The 25,011-nt window shown below is 40.6% G+C and overlaps 1 protein-coding gene across 2 annotated transcripts; it reads right to left on the bottom strand.

Annotated features, from left to right (window-relative positions):
- Nucleotides 1–1,371: 1,371 nt before the first annotated feature.
- HRH1 (histamine receptor H1) lies at nt 1,372–24,746 on the bottom strand. Of its 2 annotated transcripts, none has more exons than XM_053377657.1 (3): nt 24,549–24,746; nt 18,497–18,535; nt 1,372–3,514 (listed from the first exon to the last, which is right to left on the bottom strand). In XM_053377657.1, exon 3 carries the CDS (start codon nt 3,462–3,464, stop codon nt 2,007–2,009), a length of 1,458 nt encoding a protein of 485 aa, XP_053233632.1. In that variant the 5' UTR covers nt 3,465–3,514; nt 18,497–18,535; nt 24,549–24,746; the 3' UTR covers nt 1,372–2,006. The 2 variants fall into 2 exon arrangements, 1 of the variants encoding a protein (XP_053233632.1); XR_008329007.1 differs by lacking the exons at nt 1,372–3,514; nt 18,497–18,535 and adding exons at nt 3,526–5,591; nt 6,793–6,855.
- Nucleotides 24,747–25,011: the final 265 nt, after the last annotated feature.

Below are 25,011 nucleotides of genomic sequence, written 5' to 3'. Positions count from 1 at the left end.
AGATGTCACCATAGGCAAAGTAAGAGTCTTATTGAAAAAGAACTGATGCTAATTCATAACATTGAGAAATAACCCTTTGAGACAAAAGCACCCTCTAGTTCTGTGACCCTATATTTAAATAATAATTAGGGAGCTGAGAGGTTTGTATATCAGGAATTAAGTGTTTCACCACATTAGATGCAAGTTGAGGGGGAGTTGCTCTTGCTGGGTGCTTGGATGCACAGTAAAATATTGTTCAAGAACATTTGCTAGCTACTTTTAATTTTTTTAGGAGTTCAACATTAAAACCATTTACAATCTCACATTAATATATTAAAATATACAGAAGACAAACCATTTATTCCTGTGGTCTATAATACAAACATAGTTCTTTACATGGTTTCACTTGTCTTTTCTCTAATTTTCAGTCCAGTCTTACTAACTTTTTCCTACCCTTCAAAAAAGTTAGTCACAGTTCTATTACTACTCAGAAGGACCTTGGTAAGAGCTGTTTGCACATGATCAATTCATTCATACTTTCCTAAACCATTCGGCAGTTTATTGTTTCCTTTTACTTTTCCAGTTCTTCACAAGGATGATTTGCACCTGCTAACTAACTGTCCACTTGAGTCCTATGTTTCCTTTTCACACTGTTTTTCAAATCATTTAATAATATAATGTAAACAGGCACATCTCTCATAATTTCTTCAATAACATTCAAGAAGTTGCAATACTTGAAATACCTTTACACAATTTTTAATATATTAAAAAGTCAGTATATTTGCCTTTGCATCTCAAACAACTGCTTGAGGTGGAACTAGACATTTTAAAAATTCTTTTAGCAGTACCACTGCAGCAAATTTCATGGAATGCTTCCATATATTTCCATCATGCAAGAGTCTGTAAATCTACCCAGTACTCCTTCCCAAAGCCTAATTAGTAATTTCCTGGCAGTGTGAGGCCGGGGGTGGGGGGATGCTGGCCTAACACAGGGTGCCATAATAGCCAAGTCTGCCACTGTCCTGTTCTCGTGGCCAAACAGATGAATGTGGGAAACCTGCAAGCAGAAACCAAGCACAAGAGCACTCTTTCCTCCTGTGGTTTCCAGAAACTGGCATTCAGAAGCATTGCTGTCTAATTTACTTAATAAGACTCCAATGATTTTCTTTTGCAACTGGTGTTTTATGGAATGCTGCTCTGATATTTATAAAAAGTGATGTTTACAGAGAGCTGAAGGCAGCAATGTATCAATTGTAGTCACTTGTAGTTTCTGGGCAAGTGACACTGATTTACTGCGAGAACTACATTGTGAATGTAAGCATTGCCTTAACACTGACCTGTATGTGAGTGTGTGTGTGTGTGTGCGTATGTATCTCCCTCCCTCCCTCTCTTTCTCTCTCTCTCTCTCTCTCACACACCAGCAGTGTGCACGGTGCTTTATCAAGTGTAGAAGGACAAGTCTCAGCCCCAAGGAGTTTACAATCTGCAGTTCAACAGAGGCAGGTATACCAACCACTAAGTATCTGACACATGTTACAACCAATATTGTGTGCGGTAAAACTGACTGCTATATCCATCAAATCATTCTCATTGCTCTGGGAATCAGGGAGCATATAATAATATCAAGAGACAAGTGACAATAGCAAACTGACCACTGAAGTGAAGAAACATCTGCTTCAGCTTTAGAAACTAGGTTAAGTGCTAACATACTTAATTTTGTCTCAGTTTTACAAAGAATAGAACTGGAAAATAAAAATACAGTTGAAAATATTTTCAAAACAAAAACAATCCTGACGCTGAAACTTGGGAGTGTTTAATTAATAAAAGCACAATATTTTACTTAAATTGTCCAAATCTCTCCTTTTCATTTTTCACTCTTTTCAATTTCTTCAGTTCCCAAGGATGTTCTAAAAGAATTCGCTGCGTTTGCAATTATTCTTTATAGTACCAGAAAGTCAATTTTTCCTTCCGCCATGATATTGAGGATCCCCTGCCTCAGTCCACCCCAGAATATTCCAAAAAAGAAGTTAGGGTTTCATATGAAATATCTTCTTGAAAGCCTTTTTGAAGTTCTCATTACAGAGTGGATATATAAATGGATTTAAAGTAGAATTTATATAGCCAAGCCAAATAGTAAACATATGAACTGGCCGATTGTAGCAGCTTTCACAATAGGCCATGACCATGAAGAAAACAAAATATGGACTCCAGCACAGCATAAATGCCGCCATTATGAATCCCAATTGTTTGGCTGCCTTTCTGTCTCTGTTCATACGCAACCCTTGATTAACACTCATGGAATGGCTGCGGAGCTTCTCCCATGTCTTTTTCAACTGACGGAGACTTGTGCTGTCTTTTTTGTTGGTATACTGAGGGAAACACCCTTCGATATAAGGATGATCCTCTAGAGTGAAATCAGAGTAATTTCTGCAGGGAGGCTGCTCTGCGTAAATCTTCTCATCCAAAGTCTTGTTTAACTCAAAGTCTTGGAGGCAAAGGCTCTCTGTATTCGGAGTGCTTTTATTGACACAGTCATACCTCATGCCTGCAGTGCCTGTTTTCATGTCACTCTGTGCAAGGGCTAGAGGAAAACAGCTAAGCTTCACTACTTCATGGTTACTGCAACGAAAACCCTTTGGGATGTCAACAAAACTGCTTGCTGGATATTTGGCTGCCGTTCTTTTGTTCTGGTCACAGCTGTTCTCGTTTGAGATGTGTCCAATATCTTTACTTGCACTTCCAAAACAAATCTTTTGCACTTCTTGCAGCCTTCCACTGTACATACCTGATTTTTCCGAGGATGATATAAAAGACCCATTTATGTGCTCCCGGTGCTGATAATGCCTCTGGACAGCCTTGTATATTTTTGCATAGAACCAAAGCATCAGCAGTGATGGCACATAAAAGTTTATCATGGCTGTCAAAACTTTAAACCACACGATATTGCAAAAATCTGTTTCACATATATTTCCATTATCAGTCCCATTGTTAACAGTTGTGTTGCTGTCCTTATAAAAATTACGCCAGCCAAGGATTGGGATTACCCACATACAAGAGAGCAGCCAAGCTACTGATATCATAACAGAGGCTCTAGTTTTGGTCCGGTACCTGAGATATTTTAGTGGCTGCTGGACAGAACGGTAACGATCTATGCAAAGTATGAAGAGACTGAATATGGAGGCTGTGCTAGCAACATAATCCATTGACAGCCAAAACAGGCAAGCATTTCTATTCCAGATCCATTTATCCTTCAGCAAGTACACAATGTTTAGTGGCATGACAGCTGCACCAACTATAACATCAGCACATGAAAGACTGACAATATAAAGATTGCCAACAGTCTGCAGTTTCTTTTCTGTTCTCACTGCGTACAGGACCAAAATATTCATGACAACTGTGGTCAGGGAGATGCTACCCAAGACCAGTCCTAGAACAGGTTGGGCCTCTGTAGAATTCTTGTTTGTGGTTCTGTCAATCACACACATCTCTTCACTAAAGTTAGAAGAAAATAATCAGTTGGTCAGTTGTTTTCTCCCTGCCTTCGTGAATCTGTAAATGAAAAAAAAAAATGTTCCAACAACAGGCTAAATTTTCCAACAATATTGACAGATATAAGAAGCAAGGGATGAGTTGACTGAGGTAAAAAAGATTACAAAGAAACTATACTGCAAAAATTTGCAAAAGCGCCTGGATTTCCGGTCCACATCTCTTGTGCTGTATCATTAAAGGCCTTTTAAACAATTACAATTCATATTATACATATTTATCTGTATATATCTTTATGTGTATCTTTATGTGCCAATTATCTTCTCTCAGAAAAAGTTAAAAGGAGTAATGCACAAAATTCAATTATGGCAGTTATATGAACTACAGGGCAGATGGGGTTGCATCCAATGAAGTCCCATTAGTGCAAGGACTTCTGCATGTGCAATAGGACTTTTCTTCCCTTTCCTCACACCCCTTGTTGCCCACCAGTCTGCTCTACAAGGACAGGCAATGTAGTCTCCTGCAAACATTGCTGAACTACAACTCCCATCATCCCTGACCATCAGCTATGCTGGCTGGGAAGAATAGGTGCTTTAGTCTAAAACATCTGGAAGGCACTGCAATGGCTACCCCTGCACTACAAAACCATAAATTGTAATCCAAATACTGCACACTGTATATGTGCTTTGGACTGTTTAGGGAAAGTGCCTGATCCATTGCTTCCTATTAGTTATATGAGAAGTAGTATAAACGCACTTTCAGATATATAACTTGTCAGCAAATAAATTAATAACAGTCTAACATTGCTGCTTCTGCAAGGTTCTCATTACAGTACAGTCACTGGAAAGAATGGCTGTCAAAAATACATAAAATGGTCAGCAACTAATAGCAGGAAGCTGAACCAAAATTCCTTGCTGAACTCTTAGAGGCTGAGAGATTTTTGATTTGTGGCAAATACTAATATGGTAAATGTATACCCCACCGTTCTTCCCAAGGGCAGCCTTTTGATATCCTGCAGTGTGATTCTCCTAAAGGAGTGAAATCAGTGATGCACCCCTTCATCATCCACTCATATATTTAATCACATTCTCTAACTTAGTAACTCTCCCAACAAAGTCATTCTGGTTTGCTGTTAGTGGAAATGATCATTGAATGATATGGAGGGTGTCTCTTGACTTCCTCCTCTGTCCTTTTTTATTAGAAAGCAAAGAATGGGGAGCTGATTTTTGAACAGTTAGCAGTCAGCATATTTCAGCTTTTAATCTCGGTCAGGTTTCCATTCAATAGTAGTGTAAAACAGCAAATAAAAGTTCTGAAAAACTGAAAAAAATCTGAAAGTGCATTTTGATTGGCCTCTGATTTTTTGCTGGCAGTTTGTCTTTGCCAAAGAATTACATATTCATTCATCAACAATTCCTCATATGAACCAAGGGACAACTGAGGAAACTGTTTTAACCAGACCTTCACGTGCCACTCACTCTTGAGAAAGATGATAACCTGCAAAAAAGGGTGCAAGGTTCTATGTTTACTTTTTATGCATTGCAAAACATTTTGTTGATGTTGGGACCAGGTGTTTTAAGTTTCTTATAAAAGTAAAATAAATGAATGTATGACTTCTGAATAATTATCAGCATAACCATGTTTTTCTGCAACTTCATTAACCATGATTCAGAACCATGATTCAGAATTCAGGTGAAAGAAAAGGCTATTGTCCTCTTTAGAAAAAAAAGATTTCCATTAAACAAGTAGGCAAACTCTTGTAGTTGATGGACTTGTTTGGAGATCCTTTCTTCTTTAAGCACATTTGTTCATAAACTTAACTGGAATAAGAGCAGCCAAAATTAATGTCAGCAGAAGTAAAACTCCTTAAATTGATGAACACCAGTGACAGAATCTATCCTGCTTTCATCAGCCTCAATGCATTTAAAATGGTAACAATAGTTATTTGATTATGCAGATTAATCAGTACTTGAATGGATACCATACTACCAGGTGCATGCCTTGTAGTAGTTTGGGCTTGTTGGCAACCACTTATTTGGCATCTGTCAGAGATGGAGAGGGGCTTGTCATTCATTCCTTGAATCCTCGTCACTGTATCGGGGTTAATATCAACAGTTTCAAAAACACTGTAGAAAAAAATGTGAATAGCACATGGATGGATAGTATATAGAGGATCATATAACAATTGCATGTGGGGGAAAACACATATTATGCTCAGATTATGCATTTGAATGTGCTGTGTTGCTATCAAAAATAAAATACTGGTTTCAAAATTGGAATTCTAGTTTCAGAGAGCTCAATCACGTAAAAGACAATACAAGGACTCAAGGCAGCATCCTTGAGGTTCTCAGTCTCACACCTGTTCACTGTTTAGCCTCAGCAAGAGGCACTGTTTAGCCTCATGTGTAGATACCAGGAATGGCCCAAGTCATCTTGGCACCTGAGGCAAACCACAAAAAAGTGGTTCCTCACACCAGGGGGAAAAGGTGAGTAAGAAACAAGGGGAGGGGAAAATAATCATCTACATTGGGAACAAGGGTAGGAGGAATAAGGGTGCCCCCGCAGCCCCAACACTAGCATCGCTGCAGCACCTACTAGTGCATGACAGTGGTGAGGTCAGAGCTATGCAAACCTGCTGGTGGGAGAACTGGATTAGCTCTGTAGGTGCATCACACAGCTCTGAACTTACTGAAGTCCTGCCCCCACCCCAGCACTATCCAGCTGAAAGGCAGCAATGCCAACCTTCCAACTCGCTGAAACTATGTAATAGATAACAGCCCGTTTTTCTACTGACCTGAAATACTGTTGTGTTTTTAAAAGGCTGCAAACTAAGAATTTTCTGAGCAAATGTGATGTTTTTGCTTTATTATGCACTCTAATATATAACTTTAGGATAGTCAAAAAATAATTTCAATCAACACGGCAACAGGGGAACTTCTCTATCCTGTGTATGTTCAAATAATCTGTATTAAGGCAGTGTGGTCGGCGATGTGTAGACTGCTATGCATAGAAAGCTCTTAGTATGAACAGTTCCCCATAGGATTTTTACAATGCAAAATCTTACAATGAACAATGCAAATTTAAAATTAAAAACACAAAAAGAGGGATGGCAGCATCATGGTGAAAATGGTGAGAACTGCATGGCGAGACCCAAGCTTTCTCACAGAATATTCTAGTTCACTGGGATCACTGAAGCTTTCATGCACTATCCCATATTTTCTATACATACTATAATTACTTTTATGTCTGTGACATACTAAATATAGGTAAACCAATTTGTTTAAACCCTCTCCTTCCCAGCCCTTTCATTTCCCTTCATCTGCTTACCTGGTTTCAACCCAGCATGTCTATCTGACTTCCATTCAGTTTTCCAGCCATTGCAGATGAAACCTAAAGTTTAGGGTGGGGTGGAAACCAAACTTTCAGCACAGCAGAGTTTACATGGCAAAAAGAGTTAGCTAATAGAATGTTAGCTGAATATTAAAGTGCTACAGATATATGGTGACAGAATGAGGGGGTGGTGGGTAGCAGCAAAACAGATGAACAGAAATGTTTTTATTTGGAGCAGAGAGTGAACAAGTAATAAAGGTTTTGTTCAGACAATCCTAACCACACTAACCTAGGAGCAAGCCCCACTGAATTTAATTCTGAACAGACTTGGTTAGGACTGAGTTGTAAATCTGGATACAACTCTATGACCATAAGCTTGAGAGAATTTGATATCTAGAATAAGAATTTCTGCTTTATTCATGTAGCTACATGTTTGAAAGAATAGGGAAATGGAATCTCATGACAACAGATTTAGATTCAAAACAGCATGTGGCAAGTGGTATCTCAATCAGAAGGTAGGTATGAATAGAAAAATTGCTATGATTTAAAAAATAATGTCCAAACTACTGCAGTGGGAAAAGGAAAGATAAAGACACAATATAACAGAGCAAAAATTGTAAGTACATGAAGCCCCCCCCCCCTAAAACACTGTATAGGCTTTGGTGCTCTGTTCCATTAAAAAGAAGGGAAATGATCCATACCCCAAGCATTAATATAGCTAGGTCTCAGTAACCTACAGAATGTTTAAAAGATACAGGCAAATTAGCCATTTTACTGCAGACAAAAACTCTGAATACAGAAAGTCCAACATAAAAACTGAATATATAACCTCACTGTACTTTCTGATGTCAGAAAAAAGGGGAATGCACTATCAAACAAGAAAAATATGAGCATATTCAAAGAACAATTATCCCTATAAATTATTCCCACATCCTAGTTGCAGTAGTATCATAGTAAATGACAGTTAATATTCATACCTCTCGTTTCATCATATATGTAAGGTGATTTATCATATTACTCAAGGAACTATCTGAGAGATTTTCAAAGGGGATGAATTCTGGATTAATTGCAGTTTCTGAGTCCCCTTCAAAGGTAGCCCCTCATAGAGCGCATTGCAGTAGTCCAAGTGGGAGATAACTAGAGCATGCACCACTCTGGCAAGACAGTCTGTGGGCAGGTGGGGTCTCAGCCTGCGTACCAGATGGAGCTGGTGGACATCTGCCCTGGACAAAGAATTAACCTGCGCCTCCATGGACAGCTGTGAGTCCAAAATGACTCCCAGGCTGCACACCTGGTCCTTCAGGGGCACAGTTACCCCATTCAGCATCAGGGAGTCCTCCACACCAGCCTGCCCCCTGTCCCCTAAGAACAGTACTTCTGTCTTGTCAGGATTCAACCTCAATCCGTTAGCCGTCATCCACCCTCCAACCGTAATGTACATACTCCTGTGACCTCTCTGTCTTGACAATGTAAGGTGAGGGGAAAGACTGAACTTGGAAACCAGATCTAACTGTTTTCATGGGCGTAGCCAGGATTTTTGTTTGGGGGGGAAAGACTTTTATTAGGGGGCGTAAAACCTATGTGATTGGTCAGTTAGTTAAGTATTTCTATTGTTTTACTTGAGCTACCGGGGGGGAGGGGAGAGAAACAGCTGCCCCCTGCCCCCCTTGGCTATGCCCATGACTGTTTCCCTGTTGAAATCAGAAGTACTGATGTTATAATTACTGGCCCAAACTGGCCAGATGATGGAAAACTGATTTACAGATTTTCATGCAACTCCCCTCCACCTAACCTTCTCTCACATAAGGTTCACCCTGAACGTGTGCCATTTCTTATGTTTTCTACCCCAAATTTGCCACAAATTATCCTGAAACTTGGGACACGGGTGGTGTTGTGGGTTAAACCACAGAGCCTAGGGCTTGCTGATCAGAAGGTCGGTGGTTCAAATCTCCGCGACAGGGTGAGCTCCCGTTGTTCAATCCCAGCTCCTGCCAACCTAGCAGTTCAAAAGCACACAGTGCAAGTAGATAAATAGGTACCACTCTGGTGGGAAGGTAAACGGTGTTTCCGTGTGCTGCTCTCTTAGTGTGCTGACTAAGGAGCGGCTTAGTCATGCTGGCCACATGACCCGGAAGTTGTACACCGGCTCCCTCGGCCAGTCAAGCAAGATGAGCACCACAACCCCAAAGTCGTCTGCGACAGGACCTATAGTCAGGGGTCCCTTTACCTTTACCTTTCCTGAAACATACCTTCCCTGCCAAGCTTCAAATCAGTCTGTTGAACCATTTTCTAACTACTCCCCACCCCATTCTTAAGATAGGGCTGTGCCTGTGGCCCAATAAAACAAGTTCATTCATTAGCGTGCACACAGTAAAATCACAACAATATATATTATACTACTGGTAGAGATCGAATGAATCATTCTTAGGATATCCACAGGAAAAAAACAGCAGGTGCAAAAGTTGGTTTGTGAATTAACACCTACAAACAACTGCTGTGGCTGACAATCAAATGAGAATATTGATTCACTGTGATGTTTTCATTTGTATGACTACAGGTATAGGAGGGGGGTAATGAAAGGACACATATTACACCAGCAGGCTTTGACAGATTAAGCAATGGCAGTGATTGAGTCACATATTAAAGAATGATCCAGAAGAGCAACCAGCTTGTGCAGTCCTTCATCAATCAGTGTGACAATGCTGAAGAAAAAGTAATGATATACAAGCCGATAAGTACATTTTGTTCCCTGAAGTCAGTCTGTCAACACAAATATACAGCATTAAATTTATTAAGGTTTTCATTGGGCTCTGTGGAGGAAAGTTCTCAGATATTATAAAAATGGGCTAGAAGTCTGAATCAGTACTATCTTATTTACTGCACTCTCCTTGTCCTCGGAGTAGAAGCCTTGGTCACCTAGAAGGGGGTCTATTAAAATAAAAAGCAACATATCGAAAACCATGTATCTTCTATCTACATGATCAGTAAGAAGCAGTTTTGGATAAGACAAAGAGGTATAACTGCTTATTTTAAAAAATGAATAGCAATTTGGTTCTTCGAAATCTGATAATGAATCGTTACTCTAGCAATTGCAGCTGGAGTCCAGTTTAGGAGAGCAGGTGCTTTTAAAGATAGTTTGGAAGTCAATGACTTTAATTCAAACATGTCTTCTGCCAACAGAAAGACACTTCTGCTCATGGAACACAGCCTATGTGAGCCTTGGCCACTTCCCTGTGCTGCTGCAGCCTCCTCAAAAGTGGTGTTTTAAGTGGATGCAAAAGGGTGGGATGGGAAGGAGATGCAAAGCAAGCCCCGCTACACAAGCAGAGTTCTATTTGTGGTCCACTGGGTCCAAAGGAAGATGCTAGACAGAATTTGTTAGCGCTATTTGAGAAAAGGAAACATAGAACTTTCTGTTAATTGGTAAGCAATGTCATTTTGCTGTGTGCATGCTTTTATTATAATACTGTTAATGTTACTTCATTGTGTTTAATTATACATTAATGTATTCTCCAAGTAATTTGTATCCTTTAATTTACAAGGCTTTGAAGATATTTCTGAAATGTGTGAAAAACACAAATGAAGATTGGTTATGTTTACCAACCATTATAAAGCATAATATTGTAAAGATAAGTGGACTCCTCTAATCACAATGTTAGCTTTGCCTAAAAACCCCAGAAATGAACACAACATATGCAAAATAGATAGTAAGTGTTGCTGAGTTTAAGAAAGAGATAAGGATTTCTTTTATGGTGTTGCTGTACTTATATGGACAAGAAAAGGAATTGCTGGTTCACTGTTGATATTATTTTTAGAGGTCTCTGACTACATATGCTTGAATCTTTCACATGCAATGCCCTTTTCCTAAATGGCACAAAAAGTACAATTTAGAAGTGTCTTAAGTAATTGATGTTTGAAGAGATTGCATTAGATCTTCACTCCCAATACATTTAATAGTTCAGTCAGATTATCAAGCTTTGATGGAGCTGAACATAACAAGGAAAATTGATCAGGAGGGACAGAAAAGAATAGTCATAACACACTATAGGGCAATATCATATTTTGGATACAGCAACATTTCAATTGTTGCATGAGGTTTCACTTTTAATGTAAAACTTCAAAAGAAAACAAAACCTGTTCTGAAAAACATAAGCAAAGTCTTAACAAAACTGAAGTCTGAGCAGGGGAGGTTGATTTGATTTATATGCTGTTTACAGGTGCTAAACTCAGAGGACTCAGCAGAGCAGGACTCAGCAGAATAATCAGGAAGGCTTTCAAACACAGCAGACTACTTCCCATGATGTGCAATAAATGAAGTAATGCATATCACCTTCTGAAAAGGGCCCCTATATTATTACTATAATTTCTATACTGCCCTTCATCAGATCACTGGGTGGTTTACAGCATAAAAACACAAACATACATAACACAGCAACAAACAGAAACAATAACCCTCCCCCCTCATACAAAGTTTAAAAGGCAATAGATTGTTTCATTAGCCAAAGGTGTGTGAGAAGAGGAATGTTTTTGCCTGGTGCCCAAAGATAAGTAATGAAGGCGCCTGTCACACAGACCAATGCATATTTAAATAAGACGAAGGACTGAGAAAATTTATCCAAAACTGCATTAAGTTATATAAGACCATTAAGTTTAGGGGTATGCAAGACCATTAAATTCAGAGTCTAAACTACTGATACACATTATTGGCTGATTAAATATTAAGCAACTTCAAACCATATCTAAAGACTATGAAAAATGGGTCAAATTGCATCAGCCACATAGCTCTTTGGATAAATCATAGGCCACCTAGAGGGGACAAATAGGTATAGGTTCCAACTTTTTAACCAGAGGAGAGATATTGTCCAAGATGGCCAGTAGCTTTATTTAGGGCAGCTCTTAACTAGGACTGCCATTTTACAAAAAGTGAAAATCCGGATACAAAAGTTGTTGAGATTTTCTTTTATTTTCTGTTTTGGCCAAAGTTGTCAAGTTTTTGAAAAATTTCCAAAAAAGAAAGAGAAAAGGTTTTGAGCTAATTTTAAGGGAATCTGCTAAAATGCAGATTTCTGACATGGGTAGCCATACTTCCAGATTTCCCCAAACATTTCAGTGATTTCCTCCCGGACACTGTTTCCTACTGCCATATTCCAGTTTTGTCTGGGAAATTCTGGACGTATGGCAACCCTATCTTAATCAAAGTGCAAGATGTAAAAATAGATAGGTATCAATTGCTTCAGACTGAGCATTTTGCTATCAGCAATTTCATTTATATTCAAATCATGCACACAGTAAAAGGCTTCAAACAATTACTAGTTCTTTAGCACTTCAAATAATGGGTCTAATTGCTCTAGAAATTTCTCAGTTCACATTATGGTAACTCTGAAACAATGACAGTATACTGAGGAAAATGTCATAGGCTATCCTTTAGAGAAATCCCAGTGGACTAACTACCTCTATTTGGGCTCTATGAAATTAATTACTGCTACAATAGTTGGGATACAACATTTTGATCAGATGAAACATCCCTCTATAGGCACAAAAACATGCAAATTTAGATCCAATTAAGCACTGAGACACTGTGATTAACTTGCATAAGTATTCAGAAGTGGAAGTTTTGCCCACCAGTTTATTAAATTTGAAGGCGGAAGGAAGACATTTTATATTAGTAATGTTATTACAGAACTTTCTGTAATAACCACATCTCTCACTAAACAATATTTCAGACTGAGAATTTTCTTACAGGTTCTACACTCAAAATGTGTGAGAATGCCACATGTATTGAAAAGTGATATAGCGCTTCATCACCTAAATATATACTGGCATTTTACCCCCCTCTTGCTTCTGTTTCTAAATAAGATTAAATGGTCCTGATATGTTTTATATCAAGTGTGAAACTGTTAGTGGAAACCTTCTGCTAGGTTCTCCATAAAGATTTGTAAGGCGAAGATAAACTATAAGTAATTTTACTAGGAACACCTCGGCCCATTTGTCAGGTCACCAGACAGTCTTAATATATAACACCTGTGGCTTGATGTCTCAGTTGCTAGTTATGAAAAGACAGTTCTGTGTATCAACACAGCCCACATCTATTTGGGGATTTATTTATATTTATGACAAGGATTTCTACTCTGTCATTCTGTAACAAGTGCATTCAGTGCATTACAAAGACATTGAAACAATAAAAATAACACAGGAAGAAATAATAAAACACAAAAAAGGCTACATTGTGAGTGCACACAGAGGAATAAAAATGTCTTCCTTGAAGGCAGCAAAGGGGCCGGATGAAACTAGGCAAGTTGTTGTTGCTTTTTACATTGCTGCCAATTTACATAACAATGTGATATTGCATGCATACATTTGCATTGCTGGCACCATTTTTAAAATGCTTTCATCACAATGTGCAACTATCAGAATAATTTAGAATAAAGCTATGTAGCTTGAAGTAGAAATGTGTGGGCCTGTAATATTATTATATTATTATTTTTATTTTTGTTGTTGTTTTTAAGGGGATTATCATCTTCTGTTTAGAAACTGTTGGACAAGCTACAAGTACAGCCCACAAATAGGAACAGGACCACCAGCACTACTGATGGCACTGTTAGCTAGTCAGGCTATTGGGCACCAGTTATTGATTTTTCTAGTTTTTGTAATGTTATTACTGGAGTAACTGATTGCACTGAAAGGGGATGCTGTCCAGCTGCCAGTCACCACAAGGATGCCCTTTTCATAGACCCAACAGAAAGGAACAAAAAGTTCATTTTTAATGCTTTATTCACTCCTATATTGATTAATCAAATACTTATAAGCATTATTTCCCTTCAATACATATTTCCCTTCCCTGTTCTAATAGTCTAAGCAAATAGATGGTATGTTACCCCAACAAGGTATCAGTCCTACTAATTGATCAGGCTAATCAGCAGTTGAGAATCTTACCAAGTCAGAAGTAGTTGTAGTCAAACAAAACACCCCGTTTCAAGCATTATACTTTATGTACGCATGCAAATGAAGCCTAGGGGAATTTGCCGGTCACTAATGTAAGAGCTGTAAGCCTAACACTTGCATTGAATTTAGGAGCTACAGCAATTTCAAAGACCATTAAGGGAGAGTCTGAGAGGGACCAGACTAAGCCTGGAGCAGGCTATTAAAAATCTTGCAGAAGTTTCAGAATGGCCAAATATATGACCATGGTTAGCCCCAGTTTACCATGCACCACACCTGTATGCACCACAACACTTCAGTAGACAACTTGTAATAAATGTTCAGGCAGGTTTCCTAAGTCCATGATTGAAAACTACTGAGAAGGACTGGATCCACTATGGACTTGTCCCACACTTCCACATGTCCTGAATGAGAGGACATGAATTGGAACAAACGCTAACCTGCAGAAAACTCGATTGAGGTTTGCTACAATTCAGTGGTAAACATTGGGTTTTCTTGGGGACAGCGGTGGGGCAAACGAAAAGCCCCTCAGAACCACGGCTAGAAAGCATGGGGCAAATGGAAATGTGGATAGGCCTTTGGTGGCATATATGTGTTTTTACATATCAGTATATTGTTGCTTCTGAATGCATGTGTCCATAAAGAAGTCGCCAAGTAGGAAGTTGGGGGACATTCAGCTAGACCTGACAACATTCAGTCCCTTTGAGTCTTTCAGTCCCTGAACGGGAAGAGTGGCAAAATAGTACTCATGGTTATAGGTTCCAAAACATGGGTAGGCAAACTAAGGCCCAGGGGCCTGATGTGGCCCAATTGCCTTCTAAATCCGGCCCACAGATGGTCCAGGAAGCAGCATATTTTTACATGAGTAGAATGTGTCCTTTTATTTAAAATGCATCTCTGAGTTATTTGTGGGGCCTGCCTGGTGTTTTTACATGAGTAGAATGTGTGCTTTTATTTAAAATGCATCTCTGAGTTATTTGTGGGGCATAGGAATTCGTTCATATTTTTCCCTCAAAATATAGTCCACCCCCCCCAAGGTCTGAGGGACAGTGGACCGGCCCCCTGCTGAAAAAGTTTGCTGACCCCTCTTCCAAAAGATAATTAGCAGAACTTAGGAAGCTGCCTTATATTCAGTCCATCTCACTCAGTATTGTCAAAACTAATTAGCAGTGCTGTATAGGGTTTTAGGCAGAGAACTCTCCCAGCCCTACCTGGGCTCTTCTGCAACCAAAGCAGATATTCTGTCTACCACTGAACTATGGCCCTTCTCTCCATTAATTAGTATTTTCCCCAAATTAATTAGTGCTTATTATTAGAATTATGGTAAACCTTTTTGGTTTCATTTTACATGGTACTTATTGTCCAAGTGGCTCTGGTGTAAAAAAATTAATAGGAACAGAAATCAACAGAAAAAGACTCTTGCTAAATGCAAAATGCTACATCAAAGCAAAATTATTTTATCTTAAGACAGCACAAATAACAAAAACTGTATAGAAAAACAATAGAGCTTGGAAATTATTCATGTGGCCAGAGGATAATCAGCCTCAGAATTTGTATTTGTGTCTAAAAACAGAGCACACAAGACTGTAATTTATTTAGATTTATGAGAATATATATGTTTATTTAGTCGGTACACAAAATCCCCAAATATTTCCCAGCTACTGTTTTGAAAACATTCATATTTTCCTTGTTAACTTTTGAAATGTTCCACTTATTTTGCAACCATGGAAAGCCTGCTCCCTATTTCAAATCACTTAATTATCAGCTCCCTTTGACAGAGACATTCAGCAGGACAGAAATGAATTCGAAGAATTTATGATTGTTTTCTCTGAACCCTCAATATACTACAAAAGCTTAAATACCTTACTTGAACTCATGAAGATTTAATGGCTGCAATAAAAAAAAATGCTATATAAAAGAAGCATGTTATGACTACAACACACAAGTAACCAGTTTCTTGAAGGGCAATCTGACATTGCTTATTTCTTATCTTTATCACTAGCACTATGAAGCTCCACAATGGATTTCACAATGTCTTACAGAAAGCTAGTTTTAAAATACATAAATTGCCAGCAATGTAAAATTAAAATAGCTACAACCAGCAGAAAAATCATTATGCAGTCTGCCAAGACCACCAGCAATTTCCAAGTTGTCTGTGGGGAGAAGTTTGGGAGCTGCTGATTATATGTACAAGTGAGTGAGTGTGAGTGTGTGTGTGTGTGTGTGTGTGTGTGTGAGAGAGAGAGAGAGAGAGAGAGAGAGAGAGAGAGAGAGAGAGCGCGCACTGAAAATGCATGAAAATGCTATTTTTCATTTTTCATCCATCCAGCTTTTGGAAGACAACACCTTTTTTGTGCTTTCCATCTTTGTTTTTAATATCTTCCATCTGCAGATGTCTTTCTCCATGTGTGTTTTCTTTCACTAAATCATCCAGTCTGAATTCCACATGGTATCATTAGCTCAGGCTAGGAGAGTAGAAGTAAGTTGATCTAATTATTGTACAACATTATACTTTTTGGAAGAATGTTGAAAGAAAAATGGATCATTTAAAAAAAAATGCCTGTAGCATGCTCCCATTGGCAGAAGGGAGGACATTATTTCTGCAGATTCACCTTTCTACCTGCACCCCACTTTGCTCCCCTCCCCACAAATCATCTATGGAAGGCTTGTGTGGGGGTGTTCAAAACAACATGGGGGATGGCACTGGCAAGGGGATGGGAGAATCAACAAAAATTGCCTCCCTTCCTTGTGCCAGTGGAAGGATGGATGTCCTTCCATGAATGGGAAGAACCTTCTGTTCAAAGAAGGACAACTCTGGATCCATGCCTACGTGGCATGCTGAGAACGTTAGAAACACAGGAAGCTGCCTTCAACTGAGTCAAATCATTGGTGCATCTAGCTCAGTACTGTATACTGTTTGAGACCGGAATCCTTCCCAGCTCTACCTGAGATTCCAGCAACATGTGCTCTACTACTGAGGTGCTATGGGTCTTCCCCAAATGCTGCATGCCACAGTTACAGGCCCTTCAAACAGGATATCCCACACTCACCATAATCATCTAGATCACTGGTGGATCGGGACCACTGGTGGGTCTCAATAGGAGCACTACCACCATGCAAATATATGGTAAAAGATTAAGAAACGGGTCCCCAAATGCATGTTTGGGTTAAAAGTGGGTCTGAAAAGGTTGAAGATACTGTATCTAAATCACAAAAAACAAGCTATTATATAGTAGAAGGGACCAGTGGCTTCAGATACACCATTAGTGCAAGAAAAAGACTTAGTATCAAGAAAAGTTGTATAAAATATTATCAACAACAAAGATGCAATTCAACAAAAATGTTTTCCATCTGTCTTCAGCACGGTAAACACATGAATGTCAAATCTTGTACACTTCTGATACTTTATTTTCTAGTCCTTCATCCATATCCATGGGGCTTCATGTGATTATTGTACTTTACCAATATAGTTTCCACAGAAAATGAAGTTCATTTTAATTGTGATTTGTCTCCACTTCTCTGCAGCAGGACATGGTTTGAAGGACATTGTTGGGTTGTTGTTTTTAATGCATTATTCAAATACCAAAAAGGTCTCAGATTGTCCACAGAACATAAATAACTAGTTTATTAGATCCGGCTCTTCCAGCTCACAAATTGTTCATTGTCTAAATTAGTAAGCACTTTAGCTGGAATGTATTGCCCCTAGTCACAAACAAAATAAGTTGTAACTAGAAGAATACAGGACTGGAGTTGAAAGAGTGATACTTTTTTAACAGGGCAATATCTGAATAATTATTAATGATCTAATCTGAGTTTAAACATAGACACACTTAGACAAAATCTGAAACAAGTGTACTACCTTCGAAGTGTAATTTGGAATAACTGCACTTCAGTTCGATGTGGAAAAGTAATCCAAAACCTAGGGATCCCTGATATTGGATGTCCCATCTCCTGTCAACAGAGATCTCACAAGAAAGTGCAACATACCCCAGTCCTGAATCCTTCCAACATACAAGCCCCATCCACATATACCACCCATCATGGCAGTCATTCAACTAGACACTGGTCTGGTTCAGACATAATGCTAAGCCAAGCCATGGCTAAGTGCAAATGAACAGGCATGATGATGTACAGAGAGGAGACCATGACTGCCTCACCTTTCTCAGGCTTCTGCTACTGGTAGAGTACCAGGAGTCAAGCCCTGGTGTGGCTTAGCATTATGTCTGAGCCCAGGCTCATGCTTTTTCTCTCTCCAAGCAAATCATAAGGTTCGTTCTTGGCTTACAACTCATTGTTTGCTTGAGGGAAATAAACTTATGAGCCCAGTTTCACACATAACAGTTAGTCAAACCATGGCGTAACTTTCATGTTGTGGCCTGATCCAAAGCCAGACCCCACAGAGAAGCAGGTCAGAGGCTGCAGAACAATGGATAGCTTGTTGGACATCTCCATTGCTTCCATCCAGTTCTGAGCTTCTTGCCCTACTCCTGAACCATGACTCCTGAGCCCTTTATCTTCTGCTGGGCTTGTATTGTTACTTGCCTGAAATCTCTCTTGAACTTCCAAGTAAGAGCCCTTTTTGCATGTGTTGGGCGAGAGCCAGTAAAACCTCTGTCTTTCCGCCAATGTGAACTTCCAGTGTGGGAGGACCAGTGGGTCCAAGAAATAGCAGAAGCAATAGCCATGGAGATGAATAGCAGAAAGGAGGCGGCATGCAAAACTCTTTTGAAAACTCGAGAAATTAAGTAGTGTGCAGTACAACAAAAACATTAAATTCAACTGCTGTGGTTTCATAGTAATCCTATCCAAAATAGTGGCAACTTCCTAATACTTTACGATGAGTTTTGGGATTGTTTTAGGGATAGACAAACATTGTGCCCTTCAGATGTTGCTGGACACAAACTCCTGCCAGCCCCAGCCAACATGGCCAGTGGGAAGGGATAATAGGAGTTGTAGTTTAACAACTTCTAGAAGGTGCCTCATTGACTACCCCTGCTCTACTCATATGTGCTTCACATAGTCACTAAATATTTGGATGGGATTTGGATCATTCGCCACTGGCTGCCCCAAACTTGATGCTGCCATGCATCTTACACCACAAACATTTGCCTGTTTAGAGGAACAAGTAAAACGGAGCTACCTGTAAAGGCATTTTATAAGACTAGGGCCCTCATTTGCACAGGGGTCTGAATCATGTGGAACTGTATGTATACAACTGTGCAATAATAATAATAATAATAATAATAATAATAATAATAATAATTTATTATTTATACCCCACCCATCTGGCTGAGTTTCCTCAGCCACTCTGGGCGGCTTCCAAACAAGTGTTAAAAACAATACAGCATTAAATATTAAAAACTTCCCTGAACAGGGCTGCCTTCAGATGTCTTTTAAAGAGAAGATAGCTGCTTATTTCCTTCACATCTGAAGGGAGGGCGTTCCACAGGGCAGGCGCCACTACCGAGAAGGCCCTCTGTTTGGTTCCCTGTAACCTCACATCTTGCAATGAGGGAACCGCCAGAAGGCCCTTGGCGCTAGATCTCAGTGTACGGGCTGAACAATGGGGGTGGAGACGCTCCTTCAGGTATACAGGACCGAGGCCGTTTAGGGCTTTAAAGGTCAGCACCAACACTTTGAATTGTGCTCGGAACCAATGCAACCAATGGGAGCCAATGCAGATCGCTCAGGACAGGTGTTATGTGGTCCCGGCAGCCACTCCCAGTCACCAGTCTAGCTGCCGCATTCTGGATTAATTGCAGTTTCCGGGTCACCTTCAAAGGTAGCTCCACATAGAGCGCATTGCAGTAGTCCAAGCGGGAGATAACTAGAGCATGCACCACTCTGGCAAGACAGTCCGCAGGCAGGTAGGGTCTCAGCCTGTGTACCAGGTGGAGCTGGTAGACAGCTGCCCTGGACCCAGAATTAACCTGCGCCTCCATGGACAGCTGGGAGTCCAAAATGACTCTCAGGCTGTGCACCTGGTCCTTCAGGGGCACAGTTACCCCATTCAGGACCAGGGAGTCCCCCACACCCGCTCGCCTCCTGTCCCCCAAAAACAGTACTTCTGTCTTGTCAGGATTCAACCTCATATTCACTATTTTATACACATTCTATTCAATGCACAGATATTTGGGGTTACGTCAGGGCTGGAAATATCAGGGTGGAGTCCTGCCTCTTCCACATTTTTAATGTACATGTGGAGCATGTTTACACATGAGATTTCATAGCAAATTACACTTGCATATGGAAGATGACACTTTTTTTCAGTCTACAACATTTTTGCAGCCATTGTGTCTACGATGCCCAATTACTGCTTTTCTGAGTCAAAGCCATGGCAGGAAAAATGGTGACTCAATCTGTAGGGGAGATGTGGTAGACAGCAAGGAAGTACTTATATTTTCTTTTTTAGTGGCAGCAGAAGTGAGTGGGAACCAATGATGCAATTCAACTGTGGATTATTTTCTGAACAAACACAATTAGGGTTTTGCGTGATTTAAAAAATGCAGAGAGTAATTATGCTTGCTCACAGAGTTATTACCATTATTTCCTCTGTAGTGAATTATCATTGCAAAGTTAAATTTTGCATGGAATAAACACATAAACTAATTCGGAACTAATTTTCTCTACTTCCTGTTATTACCAGACAGGTTGGACTGTGAAAGAACATCGAGATTAGCACTAGGATTTTAACTCTTCTAGGATTGCAAATCTGCAACAAATCTACAGCATATATTAATTTTTTCCGGGGTTAGTGAATTTCAGCCAAAGGGACACACTGCCTTCTGGAAACCCACTTCTTGGGCTGTATTCTTGGGCACCCATACGAGAGCACATGCACACAATAGATTGAAGGCAACGAATGTTTACTCAGAGTAGACCCATTGATATTAATGATATTAGATCCATTCATTTCAATTGGACTACTCTGAATAAATGTTAGTTGACTACAACCCAGTATTTTATTTCAGGCTCATTGATAGGTGGGATGAGGGAAACTTTTGGCTAAGCCTCCCTGCAAATGCAAGCTGTGAAGATCTGCTCAATTCCACCATCTGATTTTACATTCTCTGTGTATCAGGGCCTTTCCCTGTTCTTGGCCCATAGCGCTTGGCCCATAGCGCTTTGGAATTTGCACTTTGATGTTGTCCTTTCAACTGTGCCAGGGATGACATGATTTCCGTCCCCTAGTGCTCTCTGCTCTAGTGCCATACCACTGTCATTAAGCAGGGGTCAGCAACCTTTTTCAGCCGTGGGCCGGTCCACCATCCCTCAGACCATGTGGTGGGCCAGACTATATTTTGGGGGGAGAAATGAATGAATTCCTATGCCCCACAAATAATCCAGAGATGCATTTTAAATAAAAGGACACATTCTACTCATGTAAAAACACGCTTATTCCTGGACTGTCTGCGGGCCAGATTTAGAAGGCGACTGGGCCGCATCCGGCCCCGGGCCTTAGGTTGCCTACCCATGGTCATTAAGAGTCACTGTGGAGCAAATTAGAACACGCGGGAAAAAGGAAAGTGTGCTTGGAACTGCTCCGCTTAGAGGGTTTCTTACAATCAAACAATACAACATTTTTGTTAAATAAAAATTGTTAAATGTTTCCTGAGTATTTGGCCATCAACAGCATTCATGAAATATTGGTGCAGACTAGAAGACTCATTCTCATTTCCTAACTCCAGCCTGCTCCTCAGCACTCCTCAGTGCCGCTGGTGATACGACTGGCATATCCAGTTGGGGGTTGGGCAAGCCTATTTAAAAGGCTTGGCAGGCTATACAAGGCCTGCAGGCAGGGGCGAAACTAAGCTTTATTTCACCGACTCTGCCTGCAGGCCAGGAATTCACCATCCCTGGTGTATATTGTGTATACTCACAATGCACACTAGCTGAAAAATTAGTACTGAGTAAGCTTCAACTTTTGTCTCCTCTTATGTTGCCTATGATTTTGGACACTTGCTCAAAAACTAGAGAGGGCATATTTCCAGTAACTTTCTTAGAGCTGATTTCACCTAAGACTTTGCCATGAGGCCCAACACTTTTGGGATGATACAGTACATCAGAGTGGGCCTGCAGGCCTGATGTACTCTGATGTTGTTAGAACAGATAAAAGAAAGTACTTCTTTATGCAGCACATAGTCAAATTATGGAACTCGCTCCCCCAGCATGGCCATCAATTTGGATAGCTTTAAAAGACAATTAGACAAATTGATGGAGAACAGGACTATCAATGGCTATGATCTACATTCTACCTCCACAATTGGATGCAGCAATTCTTCTGATTGCTAGTTGCTGGAAGCCACAGGAGGAGAGAGTGCTCTTGTGCTCATGTTTAATCCCTGGTTTCCCACAGGCATCTGGTTAGCCACTGTGAGAACAGGATACTGAGCTAGATGGGCAGTTAGCTTGATCCAGCAGGGTGTTCTTACGTTCTTAATATTTGTTTCCCTTGACTACTGCCTCGCTGGTTGGGGATGATGTGCATTAGAATTCAACAACATGGGTGGGTGGGTGACTCTGCTCTCCAGCCCTGCTCTATATAATCTTTGATTCTAGCTTGCCTGTAGGCAAGAAGCTATTTGACTACTTCATCACATGCAGAAAATAATTCATTACAACTCCAAATAGACGGAGCAGCAGTATTCTAAACTGCACTTCCTCGTACCTGTGAACAAATATTTGCAGAACTGCCTTGCTATGATACTGCCTGAATTAGGGCAAGCTATGAGAATATAGTTTGTTCTTTGTTTAAAAAAAATTTATTTATTAAATTTATATACTACTCTCCATCTGCAAATCTTAGGGCAGTTCCCAGCATAAAAATACTAGCTAAAAACAGAAAATACAGTGGTACCTCGGGTTAAGAACTTAATTCGTTCTGGAGGTCTGTTCTTAACCTGAGGTACCACTTTAGCTAAGGGGCCTCCTGCTGCTGCCGCGCCACCGCAGCACGATTTCTGTTCTCATCCTGAAGCAAAGTTCTTAACCCGAGGTAGTATTTCTGGGTCTGTAACCTGAAGCGTCTGTAACCTGGGGTACTACTGTACATAATAAAAACAAGAACAAACAAAAAAGCCCACAAACAAAATGTACCATATTTACATGAATGTCATGCACACTTTTTTGGCCAAATTTTGTCACAAAAATTAGGATGCACATTAGATTTATGGCACATTTAAATTCGCCAGCAAATACTTTTTGGTTTCAAGGTTTTGAAAATTGAGGTGTGCATTAGATTTGGTGACGCATTAGATTTGCGTAAATACGGTATATAGAATGTTGAGCAGGCAAAGGCCGGGTGTACAATGAAGGCACCAGCTGAACCTCCCTGGGGAGAGCATTCCTTAAACAGAGAGGCTCTGCAGAAACGGTTCTCCTGTTGCCACTCTCCAGACCTCTCTTGGAGGAGGCAAACAAGGAAGGGCCTCGCCCCTCAGTTTTGGGGTGGGGGATAAAATTCTGGTGTTATTGCTTTTAGTCGCCATCACAGCCCAAAGGAAAATTTGAGACCACCTGGGTTATTGAAGTGTAAGGATTTCTAGCATCCAATTAAGTAAGCTGATGTCTTCCAAACTGAAGTAATCTATCACCAATCTCTAAAAAGCTGTTATGTGGGAAGCATGTTGAAAGCATGGCATCATTTTAAAGATTTGTGTGGTTGGAAAGAAGGCTCTATGGTTAGGGCTGGCACAAAAGGAATCACTCTGGGGATAAATACCAACTGGGGTGTGTGTTAATTTGGACAATAATGGAGTGGGGTTCAGCCACCTTTCTTCCTTGCTGAGTTCCTGATCTGAGGGTGCCTGCTGCTGTTATTGATTTGATTTTTTAAGATCCCATATAATTTAGTTGGGTCCTAACTGGGGCAGGAGCCATCGAAAGCCAATGCAAGAGATCATTATCGATTCTCAAAAAGCCCTATAGAAGACAAACTGAAAGTGCAGGCCTTAGTAGGTTTACTCAGAAGTCTCACCGAGCTTAATGGGGCATATTGCCGTTGTTTTATTGATTATATTTTAGATATTATTTATTGTAACTCTTGAGTGGATTTCTGTTTAACTTTTATATGTTGGTATTATTATTTTATACTGTTCTAATGATTGTTGAATGTTACTTTTTTGATGTAGGTTGCCTATTTTAAAGTTATGTTTTATTATCACATTTTTGTATTGCATTAGATTGTTATAAGATGTACATTTTCTGTTTCTTCAGCTTGTAAACCGCCTTGAGTATTGTAAGAAAGAAAGACGGTATACAAATTTAAAAAATATAATGATGATGGTATTCCATGATAAATCTTTTTATAATTGCAGCCTGGACCATTTTGTTCCTTACAGCTTCTGCCCAGTGAGAGTGGTAGAGCAGGAGGCAGGGAAGCAAACATCAGGCAGAGGCTAAGACAGACAGGCAGAACTAACGAATCTAATTCCCTGCAGGGAAACGTGACAGGCAGTGGCACCTTCTGGGCTGCCTGAGGGCAGACTGAAGCCGGTGGGGCAGTAGTGCCCCATGGGCCCTTATGGACTAGCCCTCACTGTTTTTATGAACCAAATAAATGTTTATCCTGCCCCTTCTGCCCCCTCGCTCCCAACCCCGCTGCCCCTTTCTGCAACTCTTTTGGACTGCAGTCTGCAAGTCAGAGGCTTTGTTGTCCCAAACATCAGTTTCTTTTCTCCCTCGCAACCAAATGCTTTCCAGACTATTCCCTCAGTAGGGTAGAAAAAGATGGTAACAACCCCCGAGGAAAGCCAGACGTCCCCCGTGGATGTCATCTCCCCGCTCCGCCATCCTCCCGCGTTTTACTTACTCACCGACGTGGAACTGAGGCAGAGAAGAACTGACGCGAAAGTTGCCCTTCTCTTGACAATTGGGCGCCGAGAACTTCCCGAGGCTTCAGCCGGTCTGCAAGCCGGAGAAGGCGCCACAGCTTCTTGTCGCTGCTGGTCCTATTCCGGAGAGCTCGGAGAGCAGAGGGAGAAAGTCCCACAGCTCCAAGCGCGAGCAACCTCACCCTCCTCTGTTGGTTACGTCTGAACTCAAGTCACTCCCGCGGAGGCTGCTCGCCTCGCGCTTCAATTTTGCGCCGAGTGGGTGGGCGGGGAGCCGTTTCCCCAGAAATGCAAAAGAGCCTTTGGCTGGACCTCAAAGGCTTGGGACCGGGCCAGCTCTATGCTCTTCGGAAAGAAGTCCGGCTTCTTTCCCGCCCCGCGCGAGCTCGAAGCGCCGCTCAAGTGAGCCGCTCGTAAGTGGCTGCCTGGAGCAGAGGAGGGGGCG

This window comes from Podarcis raffonei, chromosome 2 (genome assembly GCF_027172205.1).
Source record: "Podarcis raffonei isolate rPodRaf1 chromosome 2, rPodRaf1.pri, whole genome shotgun sequence".
Taxonomy (NCBI): domain Eukaryota; kingdom Metazoa; phylum Chordata; class Lepidosauria; order Squamata; family Lacertidae; genus Podarcis; species Podarcis raffonei.
Note: the sequence above shows the minus strand (reverse complement) of the source record. Positions and strands in the feature narration are given on the sequence as shown.

Coding starts and splice junctions, on each gene's coding strand:
- HRH1 (XM_053377657.1), bottom strand. CDS start 3,464: ATGTGTGTGATTGACAGAACCACAAACAAGAATTCTACAGAGGCCCAA.